The 16,419-nt window shown below is 40.7% G+C and overlaps 1 protein-coding gene across 1 annotated transcript in view; it reads right to left on the bottom strand.

The window, feature by feature from the left end:
• LOC102377211 (succinyl-CoA:3-ketoacid coenzyme A transferase 1, mitochondrial-like) overlaps window positions 1-15,960 on the bottom strand; it is a 53,116-nt gene extending 37,156 nt beyond the window's left edge. Inside the window, exons 1-3 of the mRNA XM_006033466.2 lie at window positions 15,891-15,960; window positions 10,015-10,087; window positions 9,156-9,231 (exon numbers count right to left, since the gene is read on the bottom strand). Coding sequence (XP_006033528.2) covers window positions 9,156-9,231; window positions 10,015-10,025 — 87 coding nt within the window. The 5' untranslated portion in view covers window positions 10,026-10,087; window positions 15,891-15,960. The remainder of the gene's footprint in view (window positions 1-9,155; window positions 9,232-10,014; window positions 10,088-15,890) is intronic.
• Between the last annotated feature and the right edge of the window lie 459 nt (window positions 15,961-16,419).

Here is a 16,419-nt window from a genome sequence, read left to right on the forward strand (position 1 = left end):
AAGAGTGGAACCAGTTTAGAGCTGTCCCTCAAATACCTGACATATCACGTAAATGGTTTATCAGCACCTCCGATCTTTGACTAAGGACCTTGTGCAATAATCCATCCTGTTCCAATAAAGGAAGCAACGGACTGACCTCTCCTGTGGCTGAAGGTGGCACGTAAGAAAGAGACATGCGTTCCTAGAATGGCTGAGTCACCTTCATGCTATGGTGCATCTCCAGACATATCAGTCAGGCCTCCTCCTGCCTACGACTATGCAGAGAACACTACATTTGCATCCTGCCCTGCTGTTGTGGGGGCTCAGCACAAAGAAACAATGACTCCCTTTGCCACCTCCCGTTCTCTATTCCACACAAAACAGCTCATAATTGCTGTCACCTTCTTAAAAATACTGTTGGGTCTTGTGAGGCAAAAGGGGCGGTAAGCACAATTGAAAACTGTCATTGTTACTCACAAAAATGAATAGTTCTTCCTTCTGCTTGTGTGTGTGAATTTGTTTTTACGCGATCCTCACATAATACTTCTCTTCCTGACTGAAGTCTTGCACTAGGTCCCATAATACAAATTTTAAATTACAGCAGAAGAATATTCAGAGACAGAGTTAATGTTCTTAGTCATGAGTTTTCATAGTTTAACAGTGTCAATGAGGAATAGAGCTGTGTATGCCATCCTGGAAAATTTGAACACCTAGAGTTTTATGTACAGAACTCGTACAGTTCTACAAAAAGGCTTTTTAGCCACATTACGCTTAGTGCTTTGTGCGTATGCTTAAAATACTAGTCTGGGAGTGTAAAACAAGGGCAATAGCATAGCTAGCAGTGAGCAACTGGGAGACAAGCCCCAGGCACTGATGTAAAGGAGGTGCCAGAGTGGATTTAAAGGGGGTGCTGTCCTACTGTGCTGCAGAATCAGTGGTTGTTCCTTGCCACTGGTGACTGAGATTGGCATCACTCAGGGGTTGGGCTGACCCTGCTAGTGGGACAAGTAGGGGGTTTATGGCATTAATCTCCCTGTCAGCCTCACATGGCTCAGGAGATGCCATTGCTGCAGGGGAAGGTGTCGGCATGGCCAGCAGTCAGGGGGTTTATGCAGCTCCCAAACTGCAGCATCTGCCTTGGTCATTGCTGGGGCAGCTGCAGGAAGGGGCCACAAGAGGATCTCTGCACCCAGAGGGTGCTGCATTAACATACTGGCTGCAGCCTGCACCAACATTTCCCCCATTCCCCCCAGCAGCTGCCTAGGACACAAACCTTACCAGTCAGGCCTCTCAACAAGGGTGCAAAATGATGCATGTTAATTTGCTCTTTCATATTGTTTCTTCGCCTTGTGGAACTTTCAAATGGGCATTACTATATCAGGATCAACCTGTGTCAGGCAGCATGTTACTTTCACACTGGCTATGCTGCATGATAATACTCCAAACTTTGACCTGCTGGAAGTTTTTATCTATTGAAATATAAGCCACAAAAGTTTCATTACAATTACTCTTTGAGATTCATCAATCTTTTGCTGCAGGGAATTTCAGTTATCAGTTCAATGGTTCATTTGCTGTTACATCCTATCAGTGGCAACACTATTTATGGTATTAATATTAATGAATCCCTGAGAGGGCTTATTCATCACTTATAATCTCCCCCTCCCCCCTTCTGTTCTTAAAGCATGATATCTAATGGCTTGGGGCTGTTTCAGAAATGCAAAAGCATCATTAGTCAAAGAGTATCAGACTCCTTGCTACTTCTTTTTCACAAAGGTAATGTAGCTCACTTAAAAATTTACCATGCTTTGTAGAGATGTTTAGAAATGTAGAGAATTAAATGAACTGCAGAAAGGAGTCTATCATCATCTTTAAAGATTACACAGTGGTCTTCAATTTAAAAAAAAAAGTCACAATTTATCAACAGCTACTGCACTGACAGTTGCCACACTGAAAACTGCAGTACCTCAAATAATGCATGGATATTACTGCTGACAAATGTCAACTTTTAAAATTGAAACCTCTGTATATTTCCATTGTCTAAAAGAACAGGATTTAATGAAGCAAGTCCTACCTCACAAAAATTTCCACAGCTCAGGGAACTGATAACACAGCTGAGAAACTTCCTCTCAGGTGGATTTGGGAATTCAGCCATGACTGACAGCGTAAGAGTCAAATAAGTTGGAACATGTCTGCATTGCCGCAGACTCTGATTCATAGAAATAGTAATGAGTTAGACTGAGCCTCCTGATCCAACAGACGTTAGCTGTTAGATCAGGAAGGTGGAGGATTGGCTCCAATTTGGAGCTGATCCAGGGAGACAAGCTGCATCTTCCTATGCTCCTCTTCTTCCCCTGTCTCTCCTTCCCTGGTTTTGCCCTGACTTTCGCAGCTCTGTTGCTGTCTCTGGATGGGAGGAGGGAGAAGGCAGGGGAGGTAAGTCATTCTGGGGTTCTCAGCCCCACTGGAATGGAGTGGGGGGGGGCAGGTAGATTGGAGCCCCCCTCCCTCCCTCCCCACCCCCAAGGTAAGGGTCTCCAATCCTCGCCCCATTCCAGTGGGACTAAGAAAACCCCGAAAGGGACCTCCCTCCCCTGCCTTTGCCCCCTTCCATCCAGAGACAGCAGCTGGGGCCAGGCTGCTATTGCAGTCAGAGCAGATGGAAATTAATGAAGTTGCTCCACTTAGCAGCATCTTCATTTGAACCTTCATACAATGAGGGTTAATTTGCCCCACAAACAGAGGGTTGTGCAGCTGTGCTCTTCTGTTTGGGCAAAGCTTTAAAGAGCTTTCAAGGGGCCAATAACATGACAAATGTCATTTCTTTCTGAGCCCAGACAATGCATCGTGTAAGGTAAACTGTTCCATTAGTAGTTACTTACCTAACTCTTTAAAATTATGCTTTATTACTAATCTGATCCAAGATCCCAGGATTGTTCATGTATTTTATCCAGTGACTGTTTCATGATTCAAAGTCCTGGGAGCTGGGACCAGAGCCCAAATCTCCTCCCCTCCTCATATGTCCTCTTTCTGGATCAATGAATTCTGAATTCTTTGTTGCACAGGGGCATAGCTTCATCAGAAGGGATGGAGATAATCACACCCAGTGCAGCCAATAGCCTGGGGGTAGGGCATTTTACTGCGACATGTAGGTTTGAATCCCCTTAGCAAGGGAAGGAAATGAATTTCTCTTCTGCACCCTGAGTAACTGCTTGTATGTCTAGGTCACTACATAAAATGTCAGCAACAGCAGAAGCACTTTTAGCTCTGTTTTAAAAGGGGAAAAAATGAGCCTTGTGTTTCAGTGGCAAATGGAGCCATAGACCTGACTATAAAGGAATCAAGAAGTTTTAAGAAAAAGCAGCTGCCGAAAAGCTTGTCTGAAGTGGTGTGCTGAGTCCCCTGGCAACCAGGAGGCTTCAACTGTGATCTGACAGGCACTGGGGGAGCCATCTGTGACCCAGGTTCACCAAAGGTTTTGTAGAGCTTCTGAAACTAGGGTCTGGGCTGCAGTTTCCTTTTGTATTTTCATTACATACCAGAAAATTGTCATTAGTTTACTTGGCAAACTAAATTGCCCTGCTAGCAAGAAAAATCTTTTTGGATACAGGACAGTGAAGATGATACCCCTAGACATGGAAAAGTAACAAGAATATAAACTTTCATGCTTTATGAAATAAGACTATCAACAAGTATTCAATCTAACTAAGGGGGGCAAGCAGGGAGGGCAGGGGGAAGCAGGGCACAAGCCCCAGGTGTCCAAATGGCACAAATACAGCAACTGCAGACAGTGGCGACAGTGATCTAGCCACTACGCCATGGGCTGCTGCTGCCCAAGGCACAGACCTCCCCAAATAAACCTTTGAAATCACTTGTTAAGAAGAAACATCTGAGCAGAAAAATAGCTCAAGGTCTGTTTTGTAATGTGTTTACGATGTCTTGCTGCTCTTCTTACCTCAAAATTCTCCTGGGATTCCCACTTCTATTAAAAATTAGTGAAAAAGGGCTGCAATTATTTTAATGTTCCTTTCCACTTGATTTCCTTTAATTTTTATGAATGCAAGCAAACACATAACTTGAGCATCAGTACTTGAATGTTATCAAGCTGTTAAGGGACAGAAAAAATAGTTTCACAATGGTACTTATTCAAAACTTGAAGGTTTCAGATTAGTACCTGCCTATGAAGTAAATGATGGCATTACCATCAAACAGAGAAACTAAAGGCTTATAGCACGTAAAAATATTACACTAAATGGAAATATAAAGCTAATGAAAAATAATATAATAAAATGGAATTTGAAGGTCCCATGACTGATAGCTTCTCCCAATAAAAATGGATCCATATATTATTCATCATAAATCTTGTGATGAAAATGATATATAACACTCAGTGAAACTGCCTAATAAGGATGATTTATCATCTTATCTATAGCAGAAGTTAGAATAAGACCTAGAAATATTTAAACACCTACAGTTTGGCTAACCCCATTCAGTCTGGCCCCTATGGTAACATTTGCTACCATAATTCTTTTGATATGTTCATCAATGTTGGTTAATAAATGTTGCTGCCTAGGTATTTGACTTGGAACACGTGGCATTCCGATTAAAAATTACCCTACAGAATGTCAGATAAGAGCTGTCTGAAAGAGATTTCAAAATGAAATAAGCAATGAGAAATCATTACCAAATGGAAGCATTTCCAGTGGGGTTCTACATAGTACAAAGCCTGATACTATATAACAATTTCCTATATGATCTGGAAGTAAAGAAATTAACTGGTGATTGCACCTGCTCTCGATTCGTGCTGCAGAAGGGACAGTGCTGTTCATTGTGGAGGGAGGAGCAGCTGTGTGGGAACTAGTGTGCCCCCCTCCAAGTTCCCTCCGACATGGTACCCACCAGATCTACTGCAGCACCTGAAGCAGCAGCAGCAGCAGGGGATCAAGGCAGAAGCACAATGTACCCTGGATGGAGCATTATGCTGAATGGCAATGGTGTTACCTGCCATGGCTTAGGCTCCCCCAACACTGCTGTGGTACAGACATGGACACTCTCTGCTCCCTGTCCCACCACTCCCTAGTTTCCAAGGGGCTCTGCCTGGGCCCACAGAAAAAAACCCTTTTTGTCAGGCTGCTTCCCCCCACCCTTCTCAACAAAGGATGAATAGGCTGGCACCTGAATAGGGTTGCAGCCCCCTTTTCAAAATCCTCAATCTCATGGTCTCCTGGTACCATCACAAGACTAGGACAGGTGACAAACCAAAAAACCTAGAAAAGTTAAAGCAAAACCAAGTAGCCATCTTCTTGAGGGATAAAACTGAAATATAAATATAATTGACACCATTCAGAACTGCTTGACAGGGCTCAGCGCACTGACAAGATGTTAATCCCTGGTTTTATTGCAATACATATGCTAATACTGAGGGACCATGCAGCTATAAAAACTTGCTCTAAGCATGACTATGATTTCTTACTGCAGACTGATGTACCCCTCGCCCATAAGTCCTAATGGGTGCCTGTAGATGTGTGGGGATGCTGCTCCAACATGCTGCAATTACAGTACATTGGAAAAGACAATTAATCAAGTCTGCTGGAACGTACTAATTGGCATGCTCCAGCAGCCTCCACGCCTCATGTATTCAGTGTCCCCACATTTCAAAATGGTGTCGAACGAGCTTTAGTTAAAGGACCCCCATTGCCATTTTGAAGCGTAGGATGCTGAATGCACAAGGCACTGCAGGTGGTTGAATTAGAGCAGTTCTTGGCGCTCCCCACTCCCAGTGCACGTGTAAAGATGCCACGTATCTCCACAATTTCTGGAACTCTTACAGGCTTCAGTGACTATGGTTACTCTGAGCCACGAGCTCTAACTCTAGTTCATGTTGCTATCATTTCCATCTACTATACTTCAAATATAAATGCTGTTCAAACCCAATTAGACCTTTTGTTCTTTGAACTCAGATTTTTTTTTAACTTTTGAAACCTTCAGCTGACCTCCCACAAAACAAGGAATACCACATTTCCCCAAATCCAAGGTGACCTCAAATTTAAGATGACCCCCCCACCAGTAATTAGATTCTATACATATGAAAATTACTAATTTCTTATAACCTTCCATGCATAGAATCTAATTATTAGAGAGTCATCTTAAATTATGGCCCCCACTGCTGCAGTGGTGAAAGCAGCAGTAGCAGCAGGGGGGCAAAGATTCAAAGTTGTTTTTTGAAAACTGACAAGTAAATAAGTGTTTCATTTTGCATTATGTAATGAAGAGTCCCAACAGCTGCAAATCAGAGAAAATTATGTCTTCTGACAGAAGAGTGCTTCTTCAATGCCAAGTAAAAATAAAAATGGTTTGGAAACTTATATAAATGAAAAGATATCCTACTCAATCCATCTACAGGATTACAGTCATAAGCGTTTACCCACACCATGCATCTGGTAACAGGCTTAGGTTTAAAAAGGGAATGTGAACTCTTTAAGACATAAGTATAGCAAACATATCACCCAAGCTCAAATATTTTACCAACCTTGGTCTTAGCCCCTCAACTCTTTGATCCTTTTTTACATAAAGATACTTGGTAACTAATTATTAACGTCATCTTAGTTCAAATTAGGAACCATACTGGGCTAAAAATATAATTTGATTTATTTCCAATGCTCATAGCTTTATGCTCCTTTCCACAAGGAATTAATATTACTGTTGCTGTTGAAACAGAAAAAGAACTGTTGCTGCTGCTGACTGGTTTTTGTATCTGAGGCAAGTAAAAACACAACTCATTCCAAACTTGGCTTAGGAGAAATTTCTTAAAGATTCTAGGGATATTTGGGGTCTTGAAAAGACAAAGGTAATCTGAAGTAAATATTACAGTTTATGCATGACAGGGATTAGCCAGGAAACACATATAGTGCTTGCCAATCCATTTGCCAGGGCAGAAAAAAGCGGAGCAACGCATGTGGCTGAAGCGTGCACCACTAAAAACTGGAGCCTGGCCAGCCAGAGCTATGCTCTGGCTGCCAGGCAGGCTCTATGCACCCAGATCACCGCTGCTGTTGCCCCAGGAGGCCCCCAGGACCACAGGTAAGGCTGTTGGAGCCAGTCCAGGTGCTGGCCCCAGCCACCCCTACTCCACCCTGGGCAACTTGCCACACAGCAAAGCAAGCGTGCAGGGACATGCCCAGGGACAACTAGCAGAAGCACAAGTATGTGCCACTGCTATTTGTCCCCAGGGAAATGCACATTTCCACTCATGAGGATGCGCCAATAGTGTCTCCCCCATATTAGGTTCAAGTGTGAAGCCACGAAAAATAAAGAAATAAACAAACCCTCCCAACCACAGTGAAACATCCTAAATTATACGCTTATATTAAGTGGAGTATTTATTCTGATCTTGCTTTTCATAACAATAGAAGCAACTTGCCTTGGAAGCATTTCTAATTATCAGTCTGGTACCCTTGGAAATAGGCAAAAATTCAAGCTTTTCTTCTGAGAAGTAGCATTTTAGCTGCAAAAAGCTATGCTTCTTACTGACTGACATGAAATTCAAGAATAAATGTTTGTCAATAATTCACTGTATAGGAAAGCAAAACTGGTATCGTGCCTACTCGAGGGGTTTTATCAGAGAAGTATTAAACCATCTACCTGAAATGCAGTGTTTTGTAATATCTATGTTCAACCAAAACTGGCAACCTTCATGTATGGTGACAAACTTTTTTAAGGCCCTCAGACTCCTTTCCCCTCCTTACTTTCTTAAGTTCTCAATCTGCAACATCTTGCATACTTATCAGAAAAGTATGTTTTTTGGCTGATTGCTGTAGGATGATATTCTTTAGCTTCTGCCTGTACTGTCATCTTTCTTTAGACATCCTTTCCTCCTTTGTAGTATTGGTGCTACACTGAGAGCTCATGAAAAAGTATGTACCCAATTTCTAAACCAGGTCTAACTGTTACAAATGCTGAGACATCCATGTTCATCAAAAGAATCACTAAGCTCCAATAACTCCCAAGATGACCTTGACTGTGACTTATGGTTTTGTGTTCAAAACATGCAAAGTTTGTGGTACCACTTGGTTTTGCTGCAAGCTTTTCATAGGTTATGAGGTTTTAAATGTCTAATGGAGGTTCTGAGAGATGAGGCAAATGGTAAAGAGTCATCAAAAGCGGCTCGTCTCATTGAAAAAAAACCCAAAACAAGGAATAAACATTGTCAAGTCTCTAGATTTTATTACTAATTGAACAACTGTTGATGCTCTTTTCAAGCACCAGCTCCTGCAGTCAGGTGATTATGTAAGAATCCCAGCTGTCACCAGAATAAGTCTGCCCTTTGGGGTAGAAGAGAAAAAGCTTAAAAAGCTTGAAAGCCTCAAATCCCAGAAGGAAAAATAAAAGACTAATATTTATTATTTCAAAAACCTCATTGTTTTGGGAGACTTTTGGGAGGTCTGACTCATAACTGTTTTTAAATACTTGGCAATATTGAAGAAAAAGAGCCTTGTTCTTAAACCACATGCATTTTCTCTTAATGTGTCTGGTTTAGATTACAGTGTCTAAAGAATTTTCTTGTTTGTTTTACTTCTTGCTTTAGATTTTTAAAAAAAGTGCACATCGTACGACACATGAGGATAGATCCAATTCCAACCCACAGGGTATCTAAATGAACTTAGGTGCCAGCATAGCATGCTGTTCTATTCTTGCCAAGTCCCTGCAAAATGTTAGCACACCTCTTTTTGCAACACTCCGTTATCTTAGCCTTAAGGTTGAATCACAAAAGCTGTGGGCAGAATAACCTAGTCATCTTTCACCTTGCCTGTTTCTCAGAAACTCAAACAGGATGGAATAAGATCTAGCCCTTGGTGTCACTAGGAAATCTAGATTTTTTTAAAACAGAAATGGTGTGGTTGGTGCAATGAGTTGACTATCAAATGTTTCCACCGCTTCCGAAATGTTCAGTTTTAACAAACATTAAAAAAGGGTGAGACAGAGGCACTGCTAATTGTTGTTTTTCAAGAATCTTTTCTCACTTGCCTCTTCACCTGTCCCTCTGTCCACTATCCATTTAGAAACTGCACTACTTCTATAAAATGTTCAGAAACACAGTACTATAAAAAATTAACTGAAAAAGACATTTATCTTGTTCTGAATGTAAGCCCTTTCTTTCAGGGGTTCAAATATCTACTTACAGGAATCATCCAGTTGGCTAGATCACCATACTTGGAAACTTGCATTGCTCCAAGCATTGTCAAATCAATATGGCCTCTGGTGAAAGAATAAAGTCCATAATTAGAACACACTATCAAATAACCCACAAATCTACAAGCCTTTTTTCACATATAGATTTTTCACAATATATAGATCCAACATTTCTTAGACAGTGATGCAGAGCAGAGGCAGTGGGGGCTCTGCCTGTTCTACATGTACTTATTATTTTCTTAAGACAAAGCATCAGTACAGGTTTCTTTGTCTACCTACTGAGCCTTGGAAACATTATTATTTTGGTCTGGCTTTGGTTAATTGCATGCAGAGTAAATCAGCTCTGAACTCATATTCTTAAGTGCACTCCTTCACATATTTGCATGCACTGATTATCTTTTCAGAGCCATTATGGTTTAGTGTTTGTTTGTACCAAACCTCTTCCCTGAAAAACAAACAAAAACAGGTGCAGATGCTGAATTTCCATCAGGAAGGTAGAATGAGGACTACAAGCTAAGTAAAGAGTACAGAGTATGTGGGTCCGTATTAGATCCTTGGAAAATGGCAAAAAAGTAGTTGCTAAAAGCATAGTTACAAATGTGTTATATACAGCTAGGTAACGTTAGACGCAAACAGCATTAGGGCATCTATTAGTTACAGTAAATTGAATATTTCAATTTCCAGTACCCATACCTAATCCTTCTGTAAATTATTACTGAGCAAATCCATGACAGTGTTCCATATTGTTAGCTGCTAATCGTATCTCTAAGTAATACTAATGAGTTTAGTTAGTGACTCAGCTTATTCTGTTCAACAGTGTAACAGATTAATGGTTTGGTGGTTACATACCCTCTAATCATTGCAAATGATTCATCACTAGAGAAATAGGAGGCACCTGGAAGAACAGTCACTGTCTCTTTACCTGTAGGGGGGGAGAAGAAAATCAAGTTATTACATTTACAGAAGCATCACCACATGATTTACCCAATAGGAAAGGGTCTAGACTATGTCAAAATCCTTCAGATTCTGGTGATATTTTATTAGCGCTATACTTTTTGGAATTTGGGGGGGGGGGGGGGGGGAGGGGGGGCGAGACTGAATTAGATTGACAGCTATACACAAAACCAAGCAGGATGAATTATTAGGTAGCATAAGAAGCAGCAGATGCCACTGTATAAACTGGAATAGCCAGTACTATGCAAATCAGAGAAGGGTGCCACCTACAGATACTGTCCCTGAGGTTTGATGTTAAGCTTATTATAAACCTCACTAGACTTTTGTAGACAAACTGAGGGATGATTTGCCTGACAGGATAAGAAAAATGTCTTATAAAACAGAACAGATTAAAAATAAAGATGATCTTGAGTGGCAAAATCATGCATGGGAAATTACTTTTTAATGGCTGAGGTAAGGATTTTTTAGTACAATATTTTTTATTGGACAAACTGCTTAGCTTAGAATAGTGTTAAAGAAGCTTTCAAATGCAAGACATTTTTCATCAGGTCTGAGCAGTAAAAGCCAGCACAGCAAAGAAAGAAATAGTTGTAGGAGTGGTCAGGAATATGAGACAAATTGCCAGAGGTAACAGACAAATAATTAGTAGAGAAAAGAAGCTAATTAGTGAAAGATCAGGGCCTATCAAAAAGGCGAGAGGATCATTCTCACCTTCCATGTTTGGAAATAATTCAGATATCAGGTAGGTAATAATGTGCTGTGAAACCATTATCAGTGTTAAGTCCTTAGTTGTTAGTATCCAGCCGGTTTATGAATTTTTGTTCCCAACTTCACCCTAAGAAATCCTTGCCTCTTCAGCTACATCACTCTAACACTACCTTTTTATAATGGGTGACAGAACTGGTCCTCTCCATTCTCTTCAAGATGCCTGAGCAAATTTATCATAGGAAATTAGGGTTGGAAGGGACCTCGGGATGTCCTCTTCAGCCAGAGCACACAAAGCCTTATACAGCACTCAAGTTGAATATTAGATGGAAAGGGTGAAGGATCTAACTAGGCCTGTCCCAAAGCTGCCTTCCTCACTCCACTGGCTTCTTTACTTCTCATTCCATCCAGGAAGAGCACACACCAACTGCTGAAACTTCCTTAGCCTGATGAAGGGTTTTTGAACCCGAAAGCTTGCTTAATAATTATTTTCCAACTATTTGGGTTGGTCTAATAGAAGATATCAGATTCACCCAAGGAACCTTGTCTTCCTCACTCCTAGCAGCTTTCCTCTATCCAGGCAGAACACTGCAGATATTTTTGCTTTGCTTAGGCAGCGCCTGGTGGGGTGTCTAAAACAAATGACTATTATTATGGGTAGAATGATGGAGCTGGGTGTGAAAAGCTAAGTGGGAGACATCAGATAGGGCTATGGGAAAGGAAAAAACTGGGATTAAGTGCTGAAAAGCCTAGGGAAGCCATGGGGAAGAATATGTTGGGGTTTGCCAACAATTGAAGGGAACGAAGTTTGAAATAGTTCAGAAAAAACAAACTGAAAGAGAAGACAGAGAAAGATGACAGCTAACGAGAAACAAACCATGCTATAGAAGGAAAGCAAAAGCCAGAGGAAAATAAAGGAAGAATAGAAAGAGAAGGAAGACTTAAGGCAAAGGAGAGATGTTGTCCTGTTTCCATTATTTGAGTTTACTTCATTGTAAACATTGGCAACATTTGGCAAATAATACTAGATTTTGTGCAAACCAAATAGAAAAGTAAAGCTAAAATCAGTGGTCCAAATGGGGCACTTGAAGTACAGCCTGAGCTGTCACACACAGAAGCAGAGAGAGAGAGACCGCCCTGTAAACAGCAACTTAGGGACAGTAAAAGCCCAGGGAGAAATTTGGCAAGGGACAAATACAGAGAGGACCAGGCAGGGAGGCCTAGGATGCATATAACCGAAGTCAAAAGATATACTAGGAAGCAAGCACTCTTTAAATTACAATAAAAAGACTTTATATGATGTAAGAATTTTGGAAAGTGAATAGTTTGTGGTTAGAAAAAAACCCCACTTAAAAATCAAGGCTTAATGTACACAAGGGTGTAGCAAGTTTATTTAAGAGAGAAATATTATGTATTTAAGAAATCAGAGGAATGGACCCTAACTCTGATGCCCACATTGCAAAATTTAGACAAAATCAATGTTAAAAAAACATTCTGGGCTTGATTCTGCTCAAGCCAATAAGAGTTTTCCCAATGACTTGAGCTGGAATGAGTTTAAACCCTGTACTTTTGCCATTCAGAGTTTATAACTCCATATCATTTAAATGAAATGTTCAAACACCTATATCTTAAATTTGAAAGTACTTTGGATGCTTTCTAGTCAGTGGGACTTAGCTACTTTTGAACAATTTACCCAGAATAATTTAGGGCTAGATCCAATAAAGGAGTCAGGTGCCAAACACAGGAATTAGGCAGAACCGAAGCATCTAAATCCAGAACAGTCATCCTAGGAGATGTCTACATCCATGAGACACGTCCCTCACTGATAGTAATGGCCCCTAGGTACCTAGTGTTCTGCCTCTGCATGTGCCCAGAACTACCCCAGTCTGAGCAGTTCATCACACATTTCCTTTCTAACCTGATTAGGCAGAGGAACATCTAAGCCCCTTGAGCACCCTGATCCAGTTGTTTTTTTTCTCAAAGCATGCCTAACATGCACTGCTTCAGGAGGCCCAACACAGTCTGCAGTTATGGCTACTCTCTTTTAAAATGTGGTTGGAGGTATACAGGGTTAGTAGCAAAGCCCACATTTCATGAAAGAGCCTCAGGTGATTAAAGAACTCCCTCAGGATATGACAGACCTAGGTTCAAGGTCCTCATCACACTGATGGGCTCCAACACCCACATTTACTATCTTCCATCAGGATATAAGCTATCCTCATTGAGGACACACACCACCCCTCCTGTTAAAGGTATTCAGCAAGGAATTCAAAATTTATTGGGACACAGCAAGAAGCAAAAGGGAGAATGACTATCTTAATGGTCAAGGCACACAGATGAGAAGGGAGACCCCTGGGATACAACTCCTGCAGTTGCTGGAACAGTCCTTGGAATATGGATCATAATCTGGGACTCCTCGTTCCCAGGTGAATGATGTAACTACTAGGCTTCAGAGTCAGCATCCCATTTGTGTTCCCTTCTCTCCAAGTGATTACATTCCCCATATACAGGATCCTGGATTCTATTTAAGGTCCCAGGTGCCTAACAGTAAGGTGCTGCTATGCCTAATTTTTAAGTATCCAAGTCCCTTATTGGAGTTGAGCCTGTCACAGATTTATTTTATGATGCATTTCATGCTGATTTAAAATGTCTCTGCAGCATTCACCCTATAACTAAATAAAACCATCTTGAAAAAGAGGGGAGAGAAATACATTGAAATGAACAGAACTGCCCTACTGGATCATATCTGAAAGCCATCTAATCCTAAATCATTTATCTGGCAGTGACTGGAATCACAATGCTTCTTCAAACAAAGGTGAAGGAATCCCATAATAGTTAAATCTGAGTTACTTTGTTAATCCCCCTGAATCACATTCTGATATCTAGTTGGTAGTATGACATTTAATACATCTTGCAAAACTGTTGTTACTATTTAACATAAGTCTAGCTACTATTGATACCCACATAAATGCTTAAACCTTTTATATCTTGTCAAGGTCTTATCTTTCTTTTTACATCCAGGCTTTATAGTTACATGTTGGTTTTCAAAGAACACTTCAAATACCAGATGATCATTATCAATTTAGGATTTTTTTTCATCCTAATCAATATGTTTTATTGTTGTTTTGATGAACTATTTTTACTCCTGCACTTATAAAACCAAACAAGCATAAATTAATTGCAAGCACTGTCTTGAGCACAAAGAAGCAACAAGCAGGGTGCATCTACATGTAAAATTAATTTGAAGCAATAAACTCTGAAGCATGAGCCAAAGCAAACCACTCCCGGGGTGAGAGTTTACCCGTGCGCCTGGGACAGCACAAGGGTGCTCAAAGTGTGAAGCCATGTTGCTAGGTGGCGGGCAGGATCTGGCCCATTGCTGGCTCGACTGACTGAGTGCAATTTATGCCTGTGGTCAGTGTCTACACACGTGATTAACTGCAGATAATTACTTTGTTGTAAGATAGCACTGCCCCAGACGGTATTATTTTATGGCAGCATTAATTAGTTTACTGCAGCCTTAAAGCATTGCATGTGTAGACGATAACATTTTACTCCTCAGCTAATTAGTCTACTCACAGTTAAGTGCACGTGTAGTTGCAGCCTCTCTGAAGTAAAAGCTGCAGCAAACAACTAAGCAGATTCTCTTAGCAATGCACTGCAAATTAAACAGGTTGTAGACCACCTGGATATGAGTGATCCAGGTTCTACTGCACATAATAATGTAGGCAGGTAGGTAAGTACCATCAGCACCACCAAAACTGTTAGTAAGTTTTTGAAGGAAAGCAGTAATGACTGTTTTGCTTTGTGCTATGCTCATTGGTGTCTGCATGTATTAGGCATTGTCTGAAGGCAGCTCCCAAGAATGAGGCATGGAAGTCTAGCTTTTGAATCCCACTATATTCAATAGCAGGTGAAAGACAGACTCTGACATAGACAGATCCACTAAGACAGTAGCACCTCTGGGTTTGTACAGTGACAGAAATTTAGGCACATAGGCTGACAACTGTGGAACCCCCACCTTCCTCTCCCCCCGCCCCCCCCCAAAACAAACAAAAAACCCCAGCACTTTAGCAGAAGAGGAATTGTGTCAGTATTACTCAGCACCACAGCATCTCTATAGCTTGTGTGCTTCAGTGAGGCTTTTTAAATCAGCCCATTCAATCAATTAGTACATAAAAGTGCCCAAAAGCCCCGCTGATGCACGTGAGCTATACAGATGCTAGGCAAGCCAGGTCAAACTGACACGATTCCTCTTCTGGGCAAGCACTATGCTTGGCAGGCACTGTTAGGTTTTTTTTCCACATCTGTAAGCATCCATAAATGCTTTGTGAATCTGGCCTTTTACTCCAACACTGCACATGATGCATTTTAGCAATAGCCTATTGGTGAAACCTTAGTGTTCAAGTATCCTGTGAAGGTTATTGCAAAGATGTCATTGCTCAGGACTGGTGGAAAAAAAAAAGATAGCCCATACATAATGATAAGCAGAAGCAATTAATTAATCCAGGTAACAAATATTCTCACATGTCAATGAGCAGTCACTGGAGTGCACTATTAAATTAGAGAGTTGTTTGGACATCAGTGCTTTATCTAATTTGGCTATTATTCAGTATTTACCTATACTAGCTAACATGATTCACCAAAGAAGATATCTCTATTGCTATGAAAAAAAATCCAAAATATTAGCTGGCAATGCAAGTGCAGTATTGGGATGTGCTAGTGGAAACCTGTAGACATACTGCCAGTATGCTACGAGGTCTGTGCTAGTTAACCTCAATGCAAGACTAATGCCTGTATTATCCGCTGGCTTTTGAGATAGCTCAGAAGACCCTTAGCTTCTGCAAGGCTCAAGCTTCCTTCAGTTGCCAGAACCAGCTGCCAAACAGCACAAACACCCAGTTTCTCTAGCTAATATAGCAGTAGTCGCTAAAATATATATTGGTACTAAACAATGCAAATGGCATTTGATTTACAAGTAACATACTCTATGCTTAGACACAGATATTTTAAGCCAATAATTTATAAGCATCTTCTGAAAACTTAGTTCGTTAACATGATTTTACCTGCATTAATCAGGTCAGGATCTACCTCATGTTCTAAAGGATAAGGACCCTAGGAATAAAACACAAATATCAGTAATACATAAAACTGCTTCTGAGGCTAAGTCCTTTATTCTTTATCAATTCTAGTGTTGTGACTTATTAGGGCCCTGCTATACGTTCAAATTAAAGCTGGACAGAAACCAGCTATAGAGTTGTTACACATTTTCAAGCACTAACAAAGATGGATGTCATTTTTATGGTACGATATTTACTTTGTACCTATGGCTGGTCTAAATTTATTGTGCTATTAACCAGTTATCATGTGATAATTACTTTGCATGGGGGGGGGGGCAGTCTAAATTTAGTGCATGGTTAACCAGTTAATTCCATAATATATGCAATGTGTAGCAGGAGTTTCAGTCATATCGGTCATTTCGATTTTTCTCTTTCTTGTGGACCACTTATTGCATATGCACACTGAAATTTACAGTTGTCAGTGTAATAAGACTATATAGTAGACATGTGAATAAAGGCTTTCATAATGAATAAA

The sequence above is a fragment of the Alligator sinensis genome, unplaced genomic scaffold (genome assembly GCF_000455745.1).
Source record: "Alligator sinensis unplaced genomic scaffold, ASM45574v1 scaffold667_1, whole genome shotgun sequence".
In the NCBI taxonomy this organism is placed as follows: Eukaryota; Metazoa; Chordata; order Crocodylia; family Alligatoridae; genus Alligator; species Alligator sinensis.